Below are 23432 nucleotides of genomic sequence, written 5' to 3'. Positions count from 1 at the left end.
ATTCATCTGGCATGTGCAACAGCATCTAATGTCAACTAATTGCTTTCCTGCTCGCTCCGGACAGCCTGACGGTCCACCACCAGTTCGGCTGACAAGGTGAGAAGCGGTGGGTGGTGGTGGGGGGAAAGTCCTATTAATAATTCTCAGATGTGCTCGCCGGGTCTAAAGGCGCTCTTGTGTTTGGTAGGCACGCTCGGCTGCGTGGCGGGTGGGCCTGCTGTGGTCACTCAGGTGGAGAGAGAGACAGCTGGACGCACCGTCAGGTCGTCTCCACCCGGAATGTAATAATGACCATGTTTATAAAAGGAGTGTACCAAAAAAAAGCAACAAAAAAAAAAGAAAATAAAGTAGTGTGGGGGGAAAAAGCACCTGCTCTTGGCTAAAAACACACAACTCCTACTGATACCACATTCACACTTCATTAGGCCCCTCGCTAATAAAAATGAGAGCGTCCAGCCACTAAGTGCACTAATATTGGGGGGAAGAGACTTCATGCACTAAGTACAGTTTGCATTAATGGACAATGCACGTCAGCAACAGAAGTGAGAGATATGGGGGACACTTAAGGTGCCCATTTACCACCCCCCCCTCTCCCTCTATTCTGAGGGAAGAGATTACAGCTCACTGGCTCACTCAACTTTACTTTTCTCATGCTTCCCCTCATAAATCTGAAGGCAAATCTTCCCTTTGGCTGTCTGGCCAGTCTACTGCATTATTTATGACAGGTGGTAATCTTAGGGAATGGTGATCAGTGCTCTATGTGTGTGTGTGTTCCTGTGTTTGTGCAGGGGTATTGAGGGGCGGATGGGGTGAGTGGTAATGACAGGGAGTGGTGATCAACGATGCAGGTCGGGTCAGTAGTAATCTTAGTGTGTGTGTGTGTGTGTGTGTGTGTGTGTGTGTAGGGGGTGACTCACAGCTCACGCAGCTTCTGGCAGAACCTCCAGCCGTCCGGGTTGACGAGGCCAATGGAGTTGTTGGCCAGGTAGAGCTGCTGCAGGGAGGTCAGGCCGTACAGAGAGCCGCTGTTCACCTCCTTCAGACTGTTGAAGTCCAGGTGACTGGAGAGCACAGGGAGTCCAACACACACACACACACACACACAAGGAGAGAGGAGGGAGAAGTGTGTGAGTCAGGCAAAGTGAGAGAGACCAAGAGTGTGTTGTTGTTGAGTGTGGACGTGTCGGGGAGAGTCGGATACTCACAGCACCCTCATCTTGGCCAGCCCCCAGAATGCTCCGTCGGTCAGCTTGCTGATGTTGTTTCTCTGCAGCTTGAGCACCTCCAGGCGGGACAGACCCTGAAAGGTCAGGCCCTCGATCAGCCGCAGGCGGTTCCTGCTCAGCTCCCTACCACACACACACACACACAGAGAGAGAGAGAACAAAGAGAAATCATACCACTGACTTCCACGTACTGTACACGCACTGCTGAACACACAGGCAGCAGGCTTAGCACCAGGTGCAACAGGCACCGCTATGCTTAACATTCAAGCAATGAAGCCTTGTGGCTGCTTGTGTTCCAAAACCTGCTGCAAAAACCTGCTTGTGTTCACCTCCTGGCATTCAGAGAACTCATAAGTATCACAGGCAAACTGAGAACACACACACACACACACACACACACACACACACACAAAGTGAAAACACCAGGTCCTCCAAAGTCATCAATCACTCAACACTGAAGGCTCAGCCTCATGGGTGAAACTTCATCTGACATAAGGGGACACCTGAGAGGGCAGACCCTCATAACAAACAAAAAACCTTAAAAACACATTCAGCGGTCACGCTGGGAGGTGTTACACTCCCGTCTGAATGTCACATTAAACAGGGCTGGTGCTTGTCATCACGTATTGACACTGGCCACGGCTTTGAGGCACCGGATCTACGCACCAGGTGGCCAGTGCAGGTGTGTGCGGGCGGGGTGTGTGGCGATGATGTCAGCGCAGCGCCCTTGCCCCCTGAGAGCACCTGAACACCAAACGCACCGCGGCCAGTCGGCCGTGTTGCCCACGAGCACCCGGAGATAGGGGTGTCGTTCCGGCCACCTGCGGAACAATGGTGTGAACGCACGAGTGGCAGGAACATGGGAAAGGGTGCCCACATTCACAATGGAGTAGGTTCCCCTTACACTGGCTACGGAGAGGGGGAGAGGGGGAGAGGAGAGAGGGAAGAGAGAGAAGGGAGAGAAGAGAAAGGAGAGAGAAGGGAGAGGGGAAAGAGAGAAGAGGGGAAAGAGGGAGAGGTGGGGGGAGAGGAGAGGGAGGGGGGAGAGAGGAGAGAGGAGAGAGGGGAGAGAGGAGAGAGGAGAGAGGAGAGGGAGAGGGGGGGGGGGGGAGAGGAGAGGGAGAGGGTAAAGGAGAGAGAGAGGGAGCAGAGAGAGGAGAGAGAGAAGAGGGGAGAGAGTGGGACTGCATCTGGTGCTTGGATGGATTTTAGAGGGTAGGGAGGGGGGGGGTGAGAAAAGCAGAATAATGAGAATAAGAGGATCAGAAAACGGATAATGAGGACAAGATGGAAAATATGAGACAGAACTAGAAAGAGAATATGAGAGAGAGAGAGAGAGAGAGAGAGAGAGAGAGAGAGAGAGAGAGAGAGAGAGAGAGAGCAACTAGGAAAGGAAAGGAAAGGAAAGAGAAGGAGAGTGAACAGGCAAGAAAAAGTGATACAAAAAAAAAGTAAACCTTTAAGTTGTTTGGATGCCCAGGTTTTATTTGAGTAAATGTAAATGTCATAATTATGTGCTTAGCTGTGTTCTCCAGCCCAGACAAAAGCACATTGCACTTTGCTTCAGGGTTGTGCAAAATTCCAGAATTGAATTGAAACTGGCTCTTAAATTCCAATTCAATTCTTGAATTTCACTTGCATTTTAATTGAGGTAGCAAACAGGAAGCAAAATTGCTATTTGAATTTTGCACAACCCTGCTTTGCTGGCCGTTCCTCTTCGATGGGTGTGGATGTGGATCATGACAAATCTGAACAGACTTTGATGTAGTGTTGCAACCAGGTGTTAAGAAAGCTGGAGTAAGGTTTAGAGTTTACTGGCCATTGCCTGTGTGTGTGTGTGTAGTGTTTCTGAGTGTGTGTGTGTGTGTGTGTGTGTGTGTGTGTGTGAGTGACTCACAGCTGGGTGAGGCGAGTGAGCTGGAAGGCCTTGACGGGGATGTGTGTGAGGCGGTTGCGGCTGAGGCGGAGGACCTGCAGACTGTTGGAGAGCTGGTCGAAAGCCCCGGCCTCCAGGTGCACGATCTTATTACTGCTCAGGTACCTGGGACACACAAGGGCCACGATTAGACACCGGGCCAACAGAGGAGGCTAGACTAACAGTGCTGATCAAGTCAAACACATGACTTAAGAAAATAAGTTCTGAACTGGTGATGGTTACTAAGTAGCTCTGTTGCACAGTGATTTGTGATTTACAGTCCTATAGCATACATGCAGACATGCACCTTTGAGACCTTCTTGTGATCATTTCTATGTCATAAATGGCTTTGCACTCTCCAATTTCATTCAAGAATGTATTTACATTTTTCATTTAGCTGAAGCTTTTACCCAAAGCGACTTCAAGCAACAATCGAGGTACAATAAAGTTACAGTGCCACTGGGATACTGTTTAGTGCAGCAATAAGTACTACTCGCATAGAATAGAATAACAAGCAAAGTCAAGGGAAGGAGAAGAGGGATAGTGTGTGTGTGTTTGTGTGTTTGTGTGTGTGTGTGTGTGTGTGTGTGTGTGTGTGTGTGTGTGTGTGTGCTTACAGGTCTCGGATCTGTAGCCCCGCGGGAAAGCAGTGGGCTCTCAGCTCGGTGATGTCATTACTGCTCAGGTCCAGCGTCTCCAGAGCGGTGAGCTCCATGAGCTTCCGGCCGTCCACTTGGCCGATCTTGTTGTGCTGCCTGAGACACAGAGGAGAGAGAGAGAGAGACACACCTGTTAGCTTCAGCCACACACACACACACACACACATACATATATACACGCACACACACACACACACACATATATACACGCACACACACACACACACACACACACACATATATACACGCACACACACACACACACACACACACACACACAGACCTCCCAAGCTGTCCTTCAGTAATCTCCACCATCTCAGAGAGACCACTTACAAGATGAGCTTAGAACCTTCTAGACTGGAGAGGCTTGGTCTTTGTTTCCTTTATTCAGAGTGTTGAGAGGATTGGGGCAGAACTGACACACTTGAGAGGGTGATGAGGTAAACAATGGTGTGTGTGTGTGTGTGTGTGTGTGTGTGTGTGTGTGTGTGTGTGTGTGTACACACACACTGCACAACACATTATTGTCTTAGGAAAGAATTCAAATGTAACCTTCCCTGTGCAGCATTTACGCAATTTGTTGACAAGGATGTGGTGTCGGTGGGGGGGGGACTGATTAACACTGGAGAGCATCTCCTCCAAATGACACCCAGAATGTTGCAACAGGAGCGTTAAGTGGAACAGGAATAAGGAATAAGGCCTGAACCGATTCTCATCAGACTGGACTCTCGGGGGAGTCCAGAGAAGCCCCAGTGTTTCTGGCCCAGCATTCCCCCTGTCCAAAAAGCCCCCTTCCTGGAGGGGGCTTGAGAAACAGAAGGGGCCGCCTGTGAGAATCAACTCTGTTGCTTTTGCCCTGCGCTCGGCAAGAGCAAGAATGAGGGGTCACTCCCACCACAGCTGCGCTTTATTTGGCCTCTGGTTCAGCTGGACAGCCACAGAACCAGGGGGAAAGGAAAAGAGAGAGAAAGAGAGAGAAAGAAAAAAAATAAGAAAGAAAGAAAGAAAGAAAGAAAGAGGGGAGGGGGGGAAGACTGACTGACAGGGAGGGAGTGAGAGGAGCACGACTGTCTATTTTCTACTCCGTCAGGAAATTCCACGGCTCTCTCTCTCACACACACACACACACACACACACACACACACACACACTATTTACCTATGGACAACAGACACAAGTGCACACAATGACAGCGGGCTGGACGAGACAATAAACAGACTGACAAAGCCAGACTGCACTGACGACTAAAACAATATCCGGCTGCGGCTCCACACTTCTCACCCGCACCGGCGTGAGAAGTGCGGGGACAGGCAGAGGGGTCATCACACGTCCGTTCCAGGCCTTCGCTTTGATGTGTAGTGACGCGCGTGCGAAAACCTGCGCCAACAACGCACCTCAGCGCGGAGCGCACCCTGCTTTTTTCTCCCCCTCTCTCTGCGATCGCTGTATTTGGGTGTGACGTGGTGTTCCCACCACTGTGCTGTCCCTCCCTCAACAATCCTCCAGCCAGACAGACAGACAGCATCGACCTTCACCCAGACGTGTCGGTTTTGACACACTGTTAACACTGGCTCAATCCATACCACACTCCCACTCCCACCCCTTCTGTCTGTCTGAAAGCTGTGCAGTAAACACACGGCCCATAGGGGGATTCTCTCCCTCTCCCCTGCCCTGCCCTGCCCTGCCCTGCCTCAGTGTCTGCTGGCAGGTGTTTCTCTGCTCTGCTCTGCTAAGGGAAACTCGGATGGGCCCCTTTCCCAGCGATTGAGTCGGGGGCGGACCGTCCAGTGCCGTCCCAGAGCTCGCGCACAGGCAGCCAGCTAGCCCTGGCCAAGCCCCGCCAGTCATCCAGCTAAAAACCCATCGCCCGGCCAGACAGATGGACCGCACTTCAGGGTGGGAACTCGCAGAGGGAGAGAGGGAGGGAGGAAGGGAGGGAGTGAGGGAGACAGGGCAGGGGCGGGTGGGGAGGTGTGGAGGGCGCGTTCCTTCCCCCACCTGAATAAACAGAGGGGGTAAAATAGTTAAGGATGAGCCCAGGGCTTAGGGCCCCGGAGGAAGTTCCTGTGAAGCGGAGGCCCCTGCTGCACGGCCGGACAAAGGCGCTGGAGGCCGCGATGAGCCCCGGCACGGAGCGCCAGGGTCAACAGCTGCTGACCTCCAGTGGGAAACAACGCAGCGCTGACGTTCGCTGGGGCTGCTTTCCCTTAGAAGATGTCCGCTGGGTTAAACACCAGCCCTCTCTCTCCCCCTCCCTCTCTCGCTTTTCTGCTGACTCTCTGTACTCTCCCTTCTTTCTTTATCCCTCTCCCCTTCTTTCACTTTTCTTCCGACTCTGTACTCTCCCTTCTTTCTTTATCCCTCTCTCTCCCTCCCTCCCTTCGCTTCTCTCGCTTTTCCTCTGACTCTGTACTCTCCCTTCCTTCTTTCTTTATCTTCCTTTTCTGACTCTATTCCTGTTCTCCTCCCATGAGCAGAGCAAGCCGACAGACAGACAAACATGGGAGGCGAGCTGGGAGCTGGGATGTAGACAAAAGGCTCAGTTGAGTCGGCTCCAGCTCATGTGATAAGCCGTGTTTGTGTGTCACTGTGTCTATACTTGAGTGAGTGTGTGTGTGTGTGTGTGTGTGTGTGTGTGTGTGTGTGTGTGTGTGTGTGTGTGTATATGTGTGACTAGACTGTGGGAGCTGTGTGACCACACTTGATCCGTCCGCACTGATTAATCCCAGCCAAAGCCCTGCGGTGGCCGGATTAGCAGGTTAGCTGCCTCGGGTGCCTCTGATTGGCTTATCTGCCTGATGAACTCCACAAGTGAGCAGATGAGAGGAGCGCAAGGGCAGCGCGACCACAGAGATGCAGCAGAGCAGAGGGGGAGTGTATGTGTACCCAGTCTAGAGAGAGAGGGAGAAAGCGAAAAAGGGACTCTGGAGTGAAAGAAAGAAAGAAAGAAAGAAAGAAAGAAAGAAAGAAAAGAGAGAGAAAGAAAGAAAGAAAGGAAGGAAGAAAGAGACAGCAAAAGAGAGAGAGTGAGAGAGAGACACACACACACAAGTAGGGTGGGCTAGGGACAGGGAGAATAGATGCCCAGCGCCGCAAGACCGGACGGGGTCCCAGCCAAGCCCACACACACACACACACACACACACACACACACACACACACACACCACGGGCTGGCCTGCCAAAAGCCACCCGGCTCTATTCATTCAGTCTAAACGGACTGATCACAGGAAGTGGGCAGGACAACGGGCCACGCTCATGCTGAACTTACTGAGGCACATCGAATCAGATTAGAGGACTCAACATTTCTTGCTAGACAGCTCCTGTCCAAATCTGCGTCCAATTAGCCCCTCTGCTCAATTTGAGGGAAAATATCTTGGTCACCGGTGTATGTGTCAGTGCTCATGTGTTTTCTGTATATTTGTTCAACGCAGTGTGTGTGTGTGTGTGTGTGTGTGTGTGTGTGTGTGTTCTTTTGGGCTTTGCTCCCTGACCCCGGTGGAGCGGTGTGCCGTGCCGTGCTGTGACTCAGGTGCTGGTGACGGCCTGTGCTGTGCTGACTGAGCTGCTCTTGCTGGCTGCGTGATCGCAGGCCCTGCTGCAGTCCGACGGCATTCCAGCTGGTGAACCTACAGAAGGAATCCGGCCAGCCGGCACACGGCGCTGCCAACGAGATCCGGGATGGAGGGGGGAGGTCGTGGCGAAGGTGGGTGTTACAGTCACGGCTACTCACAGGTGGAAACCGAGAACTCCTCTACCCCCAACACCCCCCTATCTGTAACTATGCCGATGTCCGTACAGCCAATCCCCTCTTGCAACCCCCCCCCCCCACCCCCCCACCTCCCTCTTCCAGCCAATTCCTGTCTGGCAGCTTTTACAGTATGGAGGGTGATTGACAGCCGCAGCTGTGGGCTTCAACTGCTTTCAGCTGTGTGGCTTTTGGATGGTATGCCTTCCCAGGGTGCACTGCGAGGCCGACCCAGTTCCGTAGCAACAGGCATCAAACCAGGCCAAAAAAAGAACCCACCACTACTCCTACCACCGCCACCACTCCATGCTTGCACAATGCTGGGGCAAACGTACCGAGTTTACTGCCCCTCCACCTCACAGCGCTCCAGACAATTGCACTCATGCTGGAAACACTGGGCTGCCTTTGGAGGAGGAAGAGGAGGGGGAGGAGGAGGAGAGGGATCCCCACACCCACCTCCTCCTCGTCTCAGAGCCCACAGTGCGAGTGTAAACCTATAGCGTGAGCTGGAAAATCATTAGATGGCTATAGGGTCCGTGTGATGGAGCGGTGGCAGATGGAGACCCAGGGCCTTGGGGAAACTGATCCAGATCGTGTGCGCGTCACGCGGGAGACGTGGGTCGATGCAGGGAAAACCTGCGCTGCTGCTAAACCACCACCCCCCACCAGGGTGCAAGGATACGGGAGTGGGAGTGGGTGTGGGTGTGAGGGTAGCGGGGGTAGTAATGACTTAACTTGCAGAGCTGTTTTGGGGGTACACTACAGCTGTTAAGGGGGTGAGAGGAGAGCAATAGAGTTTTATACTCCAGTTGGGCCCATTGGGATTGTTTGTGTGTGTGGGGCTATTCAGGGAGCAGAGGGCTCACAGCTGTGAGACAGACACACACAGAGAGAGAGAGAGAGAGAGAGAGAGAGAGAGAGAGAGAGAGAGAGAGAGAGAGAGAGAGAGAGAGAGAGAGAGAGAGAGAGAGAGATGTGCTCTCCCCAAATAGGGCCGTAAATCACCAGTGGCATGCCAGCCGAGGCGATCCCAGCAGGCCGAGTTTCACAGCCCTGGCCTGGGGGTGAGGGACACGCTAGGACTCCCTCCTCATCAAGAGGCCCCTCAGTCAGCACCCAGGGCTTTCCATTCGCCACCACAACAACAACAACAACACCACAAGGACATGCCTTCTCCTCCTCCAAAGCCTGCAGTGGTCTGGTCGCACCGCTGCATCACGCATGATGTCCAATATTAAAAAAAACAAATTCCGGGAGCACTTCTACAGAAGTGGCAGTGCTGTGCTTGTGTGAGATGACCGGTGTTGATCTAGGCTGCTACTTACAGGTAGAGGACTGCGATTCTGGAAGAGGCCAGCCTGAAGGAGGGGATGGCGGTGAGCTCGTTGTGGTCCAGGCGCCTGCAGGGGTAAACACACAGGAGTGAAGACATTAGAGACTTTGAGTATTACAACAGGGCGCCTGATGGTCTTTTGGGTCCCCACCATCGACTTCAAGGCACCCAACCCTAACTCTAACCCTAATGCCTTCCAGGCAGCGCTGCCTTGAAGTTGACGTTGGGGGCCCAAAAGACCATATAACCAACAGGACGATATATTACAGTCATTCAATCAAGCATTATGTAAGGGTGCCTGGGCTGACATCAGATCTGCATGACATGAGCTGGCCTATTGAGAGAAGAGAATAGGTTGAAATCCATAAGAGAGTGTGTGTGTGTGTGTCTGTCTGTCTACAATAATAGGCACTATGCTATGGTACAGCCTCTGTCTAAATCTAGAAAACAGCCATTCAGAAAACCGGCATTACGAGACTACACTAGCTTTGTGGTAATGGTTGGATGAGTTTGTTTGGCTTTGGTTTCCTCGAGTCGAGCTGGCATGATGTGGTTTGGCCCAACCCGAGCGGACAGACGAAAGCCCATGACGCTGATGGTGACTGTGTGTTCACGGCAGTGTAGTGCTCGTGATTGATCCGGGAATGGGACGGCCATCTTACTCACACTTCTCGCAGGTTTGGGAGGCTGGAGAGGATGTCCGTATCGACTGCTGTCAGCTTGTTGTGGCTCAGGTTTCTGTAGGAGGAGATGGAGGAGGGAGAAGGAGAGAAAGAAAGAAAGAAAGAAAGAAAGAAAGAAAGAAAGAGACAGAGAGAAAGAAAGAAAGAGAGAGAGAGAAAGAGAGAGAGAGAGAGAGAGACAGGAAATGAGTCAAAATCGTAGTGTTAGTCATCGGTACTTCATGACTTCAATCAGTGACACCACATTAATATTCCATTTTGATAAAATGGCTTCTCTGTAGCGTCCTAACAGAAATAAACCCGCATGCATTCGACCATTACGACACGACCCCCCCCCCCCCACCCCCTTTCAAGTCCCTGGCCTATTTCACGCTGCTCCGAACATGTGATTTTGGTCAGGTTCCGTGCCAAGATTCAAAAACGCTGCGGTCGATGTGATGGGTCTCCTGCTGTCGTTTTGGCACAGGCGTGAGCATCGGGGGCCCCGTCCTGTTGAAACTCTGGAGATTGATGGCGACACAGTCTCTCCACATGTGTCAGGCCACGTAGATGGATCTCCCTGCCTCTCCTCAACAGCTGTCAAGAACCTCTTGGACGATCTTAATAGGATTGGGTCTCATTTATTAGCGATTAGGACAATCTTATTAGTAATTAGGAAGAGCTGGCCAAGCCTTTTGTGGTTTAAGACGCTTACAGCCACTGCAGGTTTAATGACTGCACGCATGGGTGTGATTGGAAGGTGTTTCCTTTTTTCCAAGTACAGAGTGGTAAATGCATGCCTGGTGTACAGAGGTGCTGCTCAATTGATAAGACACTACACACTACAACAGCTTTAATTCTGTCTGCTATGATGACTTTGTAGTGGTCTTGGCATTCGTGTTTTGTTGCCAAAATATAGATATTTTTTTATTTAAAAATTGATTTTTTTTTTAATTGATTAATTGAAATTTATTTAAGAATTTTTATTCGAGGCATGTCTGATCACTGATGTGTCCTCCTTTAGCAGGAGCCCGGCTGCACGCAGTTCTCTAGATGGAGCGCTGTGCTCCGAGACCTCGATGTGCAAAGTGTCTGGGACACGCAAGCTTCCTGACATACCACATTCCTCCTCATTCCGTGCGACTAACGACAACGGAGCAGCTCACAAGAATAACAAAAGCCCTGAATGAGGCTGATGAATAAAAGGGCAATTTCTTTTAGTTGTATACTAGCTAATGACAAAATCATCTCCCAGCAGTGGAGTTAAGTGTAGGCCTCGCAAGCTGCTAAACCGTCAGCCTTACAGCCTGCACTGCAGTCCACCATGTGTGTGGTGAGTGTGACGAGATACTAGTGGAGTGTGATCCGCCCCGCAGGCAGTGCTTTGACAAGGCGCTACTCTGTGATCACACACACACACACACACACCCCCTCTCTCTCTCAGCCACCATTGTGCCGGCAATGGCTAAATTGCTATCCTCTGTCACAGAAGGCAATTACCTAATTATACCGGAGCAAAGTGAAAAATTGCCGGGTTTCCTCAAGTCGGCTCAGTTGCGCCAGGGGGCAGGAATAGCGCTGAGGCCGCAGAGTCGGCGCTCTAATCTACCGCAGCCCTCGCCAACGCCACCGTAACAAGCTGCGGCCAGCCCAGGAGCCCGCGGACAGCGACACACACACACACACACCACACACACACACACACACACACACACATTTGTTTCCTCCTGCTCAAACAGAAAACCCCTCCATAGCTTCCCTCTCAGCCAGGTAAAGCAAACTAACTCAACACTGAAAACAAGAGAGGGCCTTATTGAACACTTTTCACACTGGCTTTCAAATTCCCCTGCCATTTCCTCCATTCCTTCACCTTGATACAAGTTTCCTTTTTTTTTTGCCACATGCCAGGTTGTAGATGAAAGGGCAGAGAGGGCTGATAGGACAGCTACCACGTGCTCGCCCTTATCGTGCCAGCCTGATTCCTGCCGCGACAAGATCTGCTGCTGGCCCTGCGGAGACCCACACTGGAGGAAGCCGGAGACTGACCGAACCCGCGTGCATGCCACGCAGATAGCCGCGTGCGCTCGCTCGTCGCGCTTACTCAACATGACCTACAGGACGCTGACTGCTGGCCAATGTTCCATCCTGAAAGATGTGCCACTGAATGTATGGTACGCGAGAGGGAGAGCGGGGGTCTGGGGGCGTATTTGTGGAAGTCTGGAGAGGCGTGTGAGTGTGTATGTGTGTGTGTGTGTGTGTGTGTGGGGGGGGGGGGGGGCGGGGGTATAAGCTCTTGTATCTCCCTTGAGTGTCAGGGTCTTTGATTGGCCGCCAGGGGAGGAGAGTGTTTACACAACTCTGAATTCTTTCCCCTCTTTCATTGCTCTGTATTTCGGCTTCTATCTTATCAGATAACTTTCACACCTACTGTATGACCCCGCAGCAATAAGCGGCCTCTTTCCTTCTCGTGAGTGTCACACACACACACACACACCCTAGGACTGTCTCTCTCTCCCTCTCTCACACACACACAAACACCCTAGGACTGTCTCTCTCTCTCTCACAAACACACACACACACCCTAGGACTGTCTGTCTCTCTCTCTCTCACACACAGCAAGGCTATTCTTCCTGGTTTTTAAATTTTGTGCTCCAGGACTAAAAGAAACTAAGAAAGATCTCAACAAAAGAAAGAGGTAAAGTTTGGAAAAGCTTATAGTCCATCTCCTTCACACTTTCTATTATTTTGTATTTACTCTGTTATGTATTAACTGCCCCCTTTTTATCATTATGCATTTAATGCCATGTACATTTCCACACACACACACACCTAATACTGAAGTACAGGACAAGCCTCCTCCTTCAAACTGGTTCAACTGGCCAGCAGGGTATAGAACTGAGATTTGGGGGCTCACTGATCACTCTACAGGAATAAAACCATTCAGAGACCCACCCCTCTATTACCCAACTAAGCACGCACCTCCCCTCCCTCCATGTCCTTCTTGGCCTCCAGGTCAAGGCTTGCCTGCTGGGGGAGATGTGAGGATGACTCATTTTGTTAAGTGTGTATTGGGCCTGTGTGTATGCCTGAGAAAGAAACTCCCGTTTAAGACTTCCACTGTTCATTCACACCCCCGACCTCAACCCTAGTCCTCCCCTCCCCCATACATACATACATACATACATACACCCCAGACAAAAGGGCGAATGGCCAACGACTTCCTACCTCAGGAAACAGGAGCGGAGGGCATTCGCACTTCGCAAATGCGAAGGTCAAACTCATTTAGGAAGCGATGACTGAGTGCAGGGAAGGAAGAGAGAGAGAGCACACACGGGACAGAAATCAAAACACGCCGAGAAAAACAAAGCGCCGCGCAGCCACTGGCTCATTCCACAAAATAAATGAACGCGCACAGAGTTCAAAGTGGTCCACACAAGCACACAGGTCAGAAAACGTGGGCATTTCCTGGACTCCTTTCCTAACTGCTAGCACCTTTTGGGGGTGATTGCTGATCAAGCTTTGTTGATTAAGAATTCAAGCCATATATTTTCCAAGGAGTTAATTTATCAGAGATAGCAGGCCTGTCTGCCCTGAGGAATTAGCCTTGTTGACTCCATGCTAGCATAGCTTAGCCAGCACACTCACTTCAGTGGATACATTTCCCAGCCGCTCCTCCATTACAATGTGTGCTTTCTCCCTCCTTGTTCCTTCCTTCTTTTTAAAACACCATTCATTATCTGCCATCTAGAAAATTGGCAGAGTGATGTCATTTCTCTCACTTAACAGCAGCAGCTTTATGATTCAGACAGTGAGAGAAAGAGAGTGAGAGAGAGTGAGAGAGGGGGGAGGGAGCAGGAGGGAGAAGGAGAGAGAGAGAGAAAGATATCGCCCGAGACGCTCCTTATCTGCCTATCTTTATCACTGATGAGAGGAGTGTGAACTTCGGTCTTTGGAAGTGTGAAGTGATGTCAATGATGGTCTTTTATGATCCAGCTGGAAAGACAGAGGATCTTTAGTGCCCCCTCTCTCTCTCTCCCTCTCTCTCTCTCTCGCACACACACACACACCAACACACAAACCCACTCCATTCGCAGAGCCCAATAAACTAGTCAAAGAATAACCTTCTGTCAAAGCTGGCCGTCCAGACAGGGGCTAGACAGAGACTAGTACCACGCAAGCCTGATTTTTTTCTCACTTCTCTCACACACACACACACACACACACACACACACTCACTCAACTCTTTCACCTCTACCGCCTGTCTTCCTGTCATAAAGCACTGTTTACAGCCCGGCAAAGCCACGGATAGGCCAACCGGGAGCAACAGCGTGCTACACTTTTCTTCTGCCTTTAGAAAAGAATAAAAACACATGGCATAAATCCTGGAAGGCGAAATGGAGAGATGGTGAGAGTTTTTTGGCCAAGAAAAAACACTATATCTGATAAAAGATGTTTTTGATACCCATATACACAAATGTGGCACAATCTCCCCTGATCAGCACATTTCAGGCAAGAGGGTAGATAACAAAGCTAGCATTGTGTATACACACACACACACACACACACACACACACACTTCAGGGCACTCTCATCTAAAGTTTGATTACCAGAGTCTTGCACCTCCAACAATAATAGAACACATTCAAATGGAAAAAGACAAAAAGTCTTTTAGAGTGCCTGCATAAAAGCAAAAAGTAAGATAAAAGGAATCCTTGAAGGCCAAGGCTGTACTTTCAGCAGTGAAATCAAGTGTGCTGTGTAAACCAGCTAGGTCCAAACACACAAGAGAAGGAGTTAGGGAAGGGGGTCCACACACACACACAAACAGTGGCCTGAGGCACAGCATGAACCCAGGCCCACCGACGCCAGCCAAGGGTCCGTCAGGGAGGGAGCGCAGAACACACACACATCTACGCAGTTCAGTGACTACTAATCACCCACACACACACACAGACAGAGTACTTGAGGAGCACTGCAATTATTGTACAGTGTTCTTCCTGCAAACATAATAAACCTTGGGAGAAGGAAGTCTGCTGTCTAATGATCACTCATTTTCTTCACTTTGAAGTAGTTCAGATTCATTTGTCATAAGCAAGGCAGAACAATAGCAATTCAGATAGCCTGCCAAAGTTATTATCTCAGATTAACCAGCTAGTTGATTTTCTATGGCGCTCTATGAAAAGATTTGTGTAATTACGAGTATTTATTCAGTGTGTAAGAGGGAGTGTGTACTCGAACATCTGTTTATATGTCTGGGATGCGGTGTCTACAATTCAGCATTCGCCCATAGTCAGGTTTGTGTGTCTATGTGCACACTTTTGTGGACGTATACAAACCAAATCTCCTCAGACCTACATATGTGTGTAGGTGTGTGTGTGTGTGCGCACACACACACACACACACACACGTATCATTAACCCCAAGATGGCTGCCCAGTCTGCTGCGCGTTGGTCAGCGAGACAGGGCCAGAGGCCTGTTGGGGAAGTTGGACCTGGGCCTCTCCTGTCTGCCGTGAGCCCCGAGTGGTGCGTGTGTGTGTGTGTGTGTGTGTGTGTTTAGGGGGAGCCACATGGCTTGTTGAGACCTCCCTCTCCTGCTCCCCCCTTTCTCTTACTTGTTCTTTTCTTTCGCTATAATTTCTTTCCCAGATCGCCAAACTCTTTCCAGATGTAAAGAATTCACAGATGATTCATCCATCAAATCCACTTGTAGACACTCACTTAAACAACAAAAAAATGGTTTTTGAGGGGTGGGAGCAAGAGAGGTACTCTCAGATATGTCTGGCACAAAAAGTGATAACTGTTGCAATGCATGCACACTCATGTCCACCTTTAAGAGATGCCTGCCAGCATTTTCACACACTGAGATGAACTTAAGGCAAGCACAAGTTAAGAAAGAGAAAGAAAGTGAGAGAGAGAGAGACAGAGAACAAGTGAGAGAAAAAAAAGATTTTTAAGATTGAAAGAACACAAAAGATGGCACACAATAGAAGTGGCAGTTTCAAAACAACAATAACAAAACCAAGTGCTCACACCTTACATCTGTTTTCTTTCTCAAATCTCCAAGGTAAAACAGCTAATCCTCTCTGCCACACATGTGCACGGCACAAACAATGGTCTCCATGTGGGCCCCGACACTTGAAACAGCTGCTCTTAAATCAGATCGCTTCAAAGCGCGAGCTTGGGAGCTGTACGTGCCTTCATCTAGCAGAGCTGTGGAACTGCAGGCATTTTGTCAAGAAGGTCTCAGTGGAAATTTGCTCCTGGGTGGAGAAATGGAGGAGTGGAAGAGGAGGAGGCCTTGCGTTTGGGAGTGAGAGATATGCCTCATGCCCAGCCGCTGGGGATCGGGCGAGACAGTGACCAGGCCAGCCCAGGCCAGTAGTGCCCTTCTCTCGCTGCCCTCGCCGCCGTGGCACTTAAAAAGCCAGGCGGGCCCTCAAGCGCAAGTAAGTGAACAAACACACTCTGACCTTGGAAACGGTTGGTGATATTATCTAAAGAGTGGCCCATTAATGCGCTAACGGTTAAAAGCACATGCGTGCACATTCAACCACAAGCGCACACAAACACAGATTTGTCAGGGCACAGAGCTTACGTCTACAGAACACTGGCATTGACAAAACCCCTCTTGGGCTATAAACAGAGGCAGGGCCCCAGTTTTAACACTTCCCACACAGGTGTTCGTGAACAACTGCCCCCACCACCACACACACACACACACATTTATAGAGACCCCCATACAAACAAACAACAGCAGTCCTCCATAACAGGTCCATTTCCTTCCCTTTTCCTTGGCAAAAAAAGACATTTGATGAGCTAACAAACACCTCTGAATCAGAGTTCAGGGGCAGGGACACAGCCCTGGGCAATTACACGCTGGCCACAGGCTCTTACGCCATGCCATGCAACAGATCCTCACATTCAGTGAGGCAGTAGTGTTCAGGTGTAAGTCCGGAGGCAGTGGTGTGGGAAGACAAAAAAAAACATTTCACAAAGATTCGGTAAAGAGGACTGGAAGTCTACTTGATGTCAACGGGCCGGAAAAAGAGCCGGGATGTTGACGAGAGACACAGAAAACGAGTGCGTAACTCGCAGTGCGTGTCGGCCAACGTTTTTTCTGCCTGCATGAGCTCCATGCAAACTCTGGGAGTCAAATAAGCATTCCGCGTCTCGCGTCAGCCGAGCGATCTGGCAACCTCTTTAAGTCAGAGCCTCGCTGTTCAGAACTCTGCCTCATCTCCCTACGCCAATTATCTGTCACCTTTCTGGACACGGGGTTGAATCCACATGGCTCCCTTCCTTCCACCCCATCCCCGAGCAGGACCATCGCTTACTTGCTTCCTAGCGAGGCTCACCAGGGGCTGGGGAACCACTGGGGAGTTGTAACAACACAGGGTGACTGGGAGGGGAGAGCTGTTTGGACAACTGGAAGGTATTACAATCCTGAGTTTTTGCATGACTATGTTTTCTCTTTCCTGATGGATCTACTGTGGATGAGCACCCATGATGCACCTCTTCATCTCGTTCTCTACACCCCCATGCCAGCACTGTGGCTTTGCTACTGTGAGAGCTGTCAGCACTGTGTTAGGCTATATTATAGCTATATTAGAATTCTAAAGACTATAAGGGAAGTACTTTTAACCTCTCAATCCCTCATACACAACCTTATGCTCAATTCACCCCATTCAACACATTCAAACTTTCCCAGGAATGAATGTTTGGTCTTGTCAGGTAGCTCAAAGAAGGTTTCTACTAACCCTTTAGCATAGGTTTGTAGGAGGAAAATGTGTAGGACCCATAGCCTTTACAGGGAACAGGCTGACAGCACTCAGAAACATGTAGTAAATGGGACAATTTTGTACCCAGGCAAGCTGCACAGACAAGCCACACTGAGAAAAACACAAGTGTCTGACACTTAATCCTTAACCTCCCCTGGTTGGGAGTCTTAAGACACAGACATGGATGCTATGCACCTAGGCAATCCTGAACATCATGAAGGATTTATTACTTAGCTTGTACAAATGAATATTATGCATAACTGATTTAAAAACAGCAAAATGGCTATCTGACAGCTAGAGGAGGAAGTAAATCACACTCTAAAAACGAAAGCTTTTGGAAGGAATTAAAACAAACCTCACAGAAATTCCCATTTTGAGGTTGTGCAACGCATTAGCCAAATAAAATAATTGTTGACCATCAGATAAAAATTCTCAAACGGTGTTATACATCGGTAGTTGTATCATAGTGCATTTTGCTTTAAACTTTAACTTCATTACTATCCGTCTTGGCACTTGGAGTCAGTTATCATGCTCTATTTACACATAAGGCCTTGTGAAAACAATTTGCATTATGGATACCTGATTTAAGCATTACCTACAGGCTCTTCCTCATGAAGACACTTTGAGTGCAATTTGCATATTTAGTCCATCAACATAACAATGAAATGAATTAGGCTTCTAAGCAACACCAGTGAGGATCACTTCCTTGTTTAACCAACATCCTGACAGCCATCCACTGATCCCTTTTCAAAAATTTTGTTTGAGCTGTTTTCATATAAAACATCATTCTAAGTGGTGAGGAAATATGTTTTGAAGACACTACCAGGCTGCAAAACTGCTGGTTTGCAACTAGGTATCTACACAGAATGGTTATTTGTGTGTTCAGGTTGTCCTCATCATCTCTGGAAAGCAGATTTTTTTTACCACTACCAGATAGAACATAAAATAGAGATGACAGCCACTTTCATTTTATTTCAGGAACAATTCAGTGTTAGAGGTGAGAACTCTTAAATTAATTGGTTTTCATGCTTCCGATTAACTCATGCACACAACTTTTCTACAATATCCACCGGAAATAATTAAATTAGAAGTATTTTAGGGCAACCTCACAAGGCAAGCTTAAGCTATTAAAATACATTGTGTTGTCCACTGCTTTGTCTGTATTGCCAAGTTTACATTGCTGCAAGTTGACACTTGAGAGATCATAACCATTGCCAGCAGAGATGGTTATATAATTGTGTCAACTTGAAAATTAGGGCTTATCTTACCCCATGGAAATGTACACTGACTTATCTAAGCGCGGGATGCTTACCTGATATTTATATCGTTGCCTAAATGACTATCAGTTTGATTTTGCCAGCTATAGTCGTATTGACTCATTTCCACTAAAAGGACAACATATAATATACAACATATAGGCCCATACAACCTGAAGTTAAGGTAAACGATATCAATCGGTAAATTCTGATGTGTCCCTATATACAAGTTCAAGATAACTACCTCTGTATTATAGAATAACGCACTTTGTAGCACATGGTTTTATTTAAATAAAAAAACCAAGCCTGACGTGGCCAATTAGCTGTCTCAAATGAAACTTTTTTTAAGTGAAAGATTGACTACATAGGCAGTAGCCTAGTCCATATGGCAAAAGACAAGCCTACATAGAGGTTTCAAACTGTGAATGAAACAAAGTAGACTAGAATCAAGTGTCCCATCATCCACAAGGCCGTTCTTTAGTCAGTCATAAAGGCTAAAGTTTCTACCACTGTAGCCTTTAGCCTGAACTTGCTCCTTGCATTGGCTACAATTAGCCCAATAGTAGACATAGGCTACTAAACGGCCAGCTTTACTTCACTTTCTTACAATGTGCATCAAATACTTATGTTTGCTAACATACAACTGTAATGTCACTTATTCCACAGCGGCACCATCGGTTCAAGAGGTCCCTGGAAATGTGTTTGCGTTTATAAATGCTGTTCCCTGCCCGTCATGTTATTTTTAAGAAATCCAAAAAGATATAAACATGCATTCCCACATTCGAAATGTTCCACGTTCATACAGTAATGTTTTCGAGACATCTGATAAACGACTATCACAGGATACCCCAGTTGTTGTTGTTGTTATGCTACTTACATAGAAATAGTCCCAGCTGGCAGGTCCTGAGGAATATCAGTCAAATCCAAGTTGCTACAGTCCACAGAATCTCCGGTGCATGTACAGTTTTGGGCACATGGTATATCAGCACTCAATCCGTAATTTAGTAACAGTTCCAAGGACAACATTAAATAAAATACATAATATGAAACAGATCCGATCTGACCCAGGGAGGCCGCCATTTTGTATCCAGTTCTAATCGCGCGTTGTCTTGATCGCTCTCCTCAAATCCACAAATTGGGAAATCTGATGTAGATTACAGATGATCTTTTCAAAGATGATACTTTACATTCATCATGGTGTGAATACTAAGCAAGTAAATGTGATAACAGGAGCGCAATTGCGAGCCATTGAAGCTACATTTGATTTCTTGTAGCTGAGCGTAAGATAGCCTAATTGTCTTCCCGTGCTCTGTATGGCTAACTAAAAATCAAAGGTGAATCACGAATTACAAGGCAATTCAAGAAACTTGTCCAGCGGCCAAAACTAAAGGCAACTTGCCGGCAGTTGTCCATAAAAGGTTGAAAAGGGTCTCCTTGTAGGTTAGACGGTTAGTTTTGGCATGCCTTGCTATAAGGCTGGCTGAAACAGTCTAAATGCTGTAGTGTTTATTATGCTATAACAACGGATGAAAGTCGATAAGTCTCTTGTTATTTCACGAACAGCCTCTTCAGAAGTGGAAAATGCACACACCGCGTAGAGTTTAACATTTTCCAAGAACTTCCAACCACCATGTTCAGGTTGCACGACAATGTAGCATCGAAACAAACGCCAACGCTTGAAACAAAGTTTCTTCCAGAGTCGCCAAAATCCAAGGGATACAAACTTGCTACAAAGTGGTTGTGGATATCGTTACCAAGTTTCCCGTCAGCGCAAGCACGGCGCTGGCAGAGTGGTCTCTAAAACAATTTTCATCATCGATGTAAGGTTAACAGCAAAACCCAAAGACCTCTTCAATAAGCGTCGACTACGTCCAACTTTCCACACACATTTCATCGAGTGAAGTTGCAGAAGTCCCGTAGCTGCTTATCAAATGCAGTATATAGTCAGGAAATCTCGGTGATCCGGTTATTAACGAATTCAAGCTCCCACTTCAAATCAGACCCACCATGAGAGTTTTTCCCTTCTTCTGTTCCTACTTTCCTTTTTTTCTCAGCGTTCCACCGTCCCACGTTGGATGCATCACAACCCATGGGAACCTCCCATTTCGACTGCAATTGGCTATCCCAGTATCAGGAACTAGAAATCCCAGGATCTGACTGGCCGTCGTGGAAGTCTCAGGCGCCATAAAGTTCGACTTCCAGCTGTCATTCACAACTGGTTAACTCCGCCCACGTTTCCCACCCCGGGTGTTAAACCACACCACCACCTTTCACTCTTGCCGCATTTTAAAGTTACAATGTGGAAGGTTAAACGATTGTTTTTGCAGCGGTTCAGCTGTTTATTTTATTGCTACTTATGGAATAGTGATGATACTTTTTAAGTCGAAGTCTGATTACACTTGTGAAAAACAAGTAATAGGCCTAGTCCTACCCCTTCCTTATTCTGCTAAATTATCCTACTCTACAGTTTTGATAAGGTTAGAAGAAGTGTCAAAGTATAGGCTTAGTCCACATATTTAAAAACTAGAAATGATATTAGAGGAGGTCTATGTTACATATCATTTGTTTTTCATTTATTTTATAGCATCCAGCATGTTTTTTGTATGTTATATGTATGTGTTATTTATGAGGTTTTATTATTCATATGAATCAGGTGGCATTTCTGATACATTCTACACCGCAAAACTGTGACATATGGAAAGCAAATGAAGGCATAATTGTTTCATGGAATTAACTAAATTGACTGTGTCTACTACTTCACAGTAATTCACTTGATGCACATGAGCTTCTTCAACAATGGGAACTGGAATGCACCATGGGAATACAAACGCTGTCACTTTGGGCGTGTGTCTTTGCATTTTATGCTCTTTAACTGAAAAGGCATTTGGATCAGGCATTTTGCTGGGCTATTTTGAGATCACTGTTGACATGTCTTCTCGGCTGATTTATCTGGAAGTGGGCCTGCTGTAAATAATTTGGTGTACAAATACCTTTTGTGTGACATTAAGGTCAAATCCCCAGGTGAACTTAAGATCAGTAGTGCCACGTATAGAAACACAGGCTATGGAAAATTATATTTTCAATGCAAGGTATGTTGAGCTATTAAGAAAACTGGGTTGGCATGGACACGACAGCATGTCTTAGAACTCCTATAAACTCTATAGCCATTTCTTTTGATTTAGATGGACTTGAGTGTCACAACACCACTTCAGATCTTTAATTCATCTAAAAACTAACTAAACAATAGATTTACCCATATGTTTCTCATAAAACACATGTGAGTAATGTCTATTTTGATCCATATTACTTGTGCAGATGCACTCTATGTCAACAGCAAGCACAATTTTAAAGTGTTTGGGGGCAAAAAGTGAGGGATTTATGGTTCAGTTTGAGAGGGTGACAGCCCATTAAAGAGATTCACCATGTGAAGAAAATATTTGCAGCTTTTGCTGCCTCAGCTGGGCCTTTACTTTACCAACCAACCCTCCCACCCAACCCCACATGCGTCCTTAGTGGCATCTGTGCTGTGCAGAGTTTGACTGATAGGAAATGTGTGTTGAGAGCGTGCTGGAATGGCGATAATGACAGCAACAGATGAGCGCATCTGCCTGTGCAACGGTCGGCTTCTAAGCCAGAGCCACAGCCTTCTCACATATGTGCACGCTGGAGTTGGATGAAAGGGGTTTGGGCTCGCTGTCAGGAAAGGTGCAAGACATGAAGACTTTGGATTTGGTATTGGTGGGGAGAAAGGGAGAGTGGAGGGAAGAGAGAGAGAGAGAGAGGGGGAGGGAGGGAGGGAGGGGATGTATAGTTGGTGTAAGAAGCACACTTTTCACACTGGGGGATTATTCCAGGTTTGAAGGGGAATAACAGGGGCCCGGTCGAAGGGGGCTCGGGGCCCTGGGCGATTTATCATGCTCGTCGTGCTGGAATCTTCAAAGATAACGAGCCATCTGCTCGAACCATTCATCAACTATAAAATGGAGAGGCGTGAAACGAGGCCAGCTCATCGTTCTCGCACTCCGATGGCTAACGGCTGTGCGAGAGCGTGGAAATACCTTGCTAATGGGAAGCAGAGCTGATCGGACATTTCCACCTATAGTGGGTCACTGGCTAAATGGTGCAACCTGTACAGGAAAAGACAGAAAAGCTGGACAGAAGTGAATAGGTGTTTTGATCCAAAGACCCAAAAGTCATGACTGTCAATCAATCAATAAATTAATCCACAGAAATGGATGGCTGATTAATGTACGATGAAGTGATCATATTGTATTGATTGTAATGATCTCTAATGATTGATTCTAATGATGCTTTTTGCAGAATAATCAGTGAAGATGAATCTTCTTGTCTGCAAAGTAAAGTGTGTCTGAAAACAATTGGTGTTATTGTTTGACTGCTATGTGAGCAGGTGGAGTGAGTGAGTAACCAAGCATGAAGCAAGTCATTTGCAACTTTAGGCCTCCAGGTTTGCACAACATCTTTCCAGGTGTCCAAACAAGCCTGTCTGATTTTTTTTCTCTTTTTATTGTGCAAGTGTGTGTCTGTGTGTGTGCGCGTCTGTGTGTGTCTGTGTCTGTGTGTGTGTGTGTATGTGTGTGTGTGTGTGTCTGTGTGTGTGTGTGTGTGTGTGTGTGTGTGTGTGTGTGTGTGTGTGTGTGTGTGTGTGTACTAACATTTACATTTCTCACCACTATTTGTTTAATAAAGTGAGTGACTCTCGCCTGGCTCTGCCAAGTTTCTCTCATTTTCTCAGGCTGAGTACACCGTGGCCGGACTGACAGTGATGACAGACACACTCTTCCCCGACCTGTCCCAGTGAGGGCAGAGTTGGTGCTCATCTCTCTCTCTCTCTCT

At 47.9% G+C, this 23432-nt stretch overlaps 1 protein-coding gene across 1 annotated transcript in view; it reads right to left on the bottom strand.

Annotated features, from left to right (window-relative positions):
- lrig1 (leucine-rich repeats and immunoglobulin-like domains 1) overlaps window positions 1-20693 on the bottom strand; it is a 34589-nt gene extending 13896 nt beyond the window's left edge. The window contains exons 1-7 of the mRNA XM_042089183.1: window positions 19456-20693; window positions 9547-9618; window positions 8873-8947; window positions 3759-3896; window positions 3124-3267; window positions 1206-1349; window positions 918-1061 (exon numbers count right to left, since the gene is read on the bottom strand). Of these exons, the coding sequence (XP_041945117.1) occupies window positions 918-1061; window positions 1206-1349; window positions 3124-3267; window positions 3759-3896; window positions 8873-8947; window positions 9547-9618; window positions 19456-19658 (920 nt within the window). The 5' untranslated portion in view covers window positions 19659-20693. The remainder of the gene's footprint in view (window positions 1-917; window positions 1062-1205; window positions 1350-3123; window positions 3268-3758; window positions 3897-8872; window positions 8948-9546; window positions 9619-19455) is intronic.
- Between the last annotated feature and the right edge of the window lie 2739 nt (window positions 20694-23432).

Source organism: Alosa sapidissima, chromosome 4, assembly GCF_018492685.1.
Source record: "Alosa sapidissima isolate fAloSap1 chromosome 4, fAloSap1.pri, whole genome shotgun sequence".
In the NCBI taxonomy this organism is placed as follows: Eukaryota; Metazoa; Chordata; class Actinopteri; order Clupeiformes; family Clupeidae; genus Alosa; species Alosa sapidissima.
The sequence above is the reverse complement of the archived record's forward strand: the minus strand, read 5'-3'. Positions and strand labels throughout refer to the sequence as shown.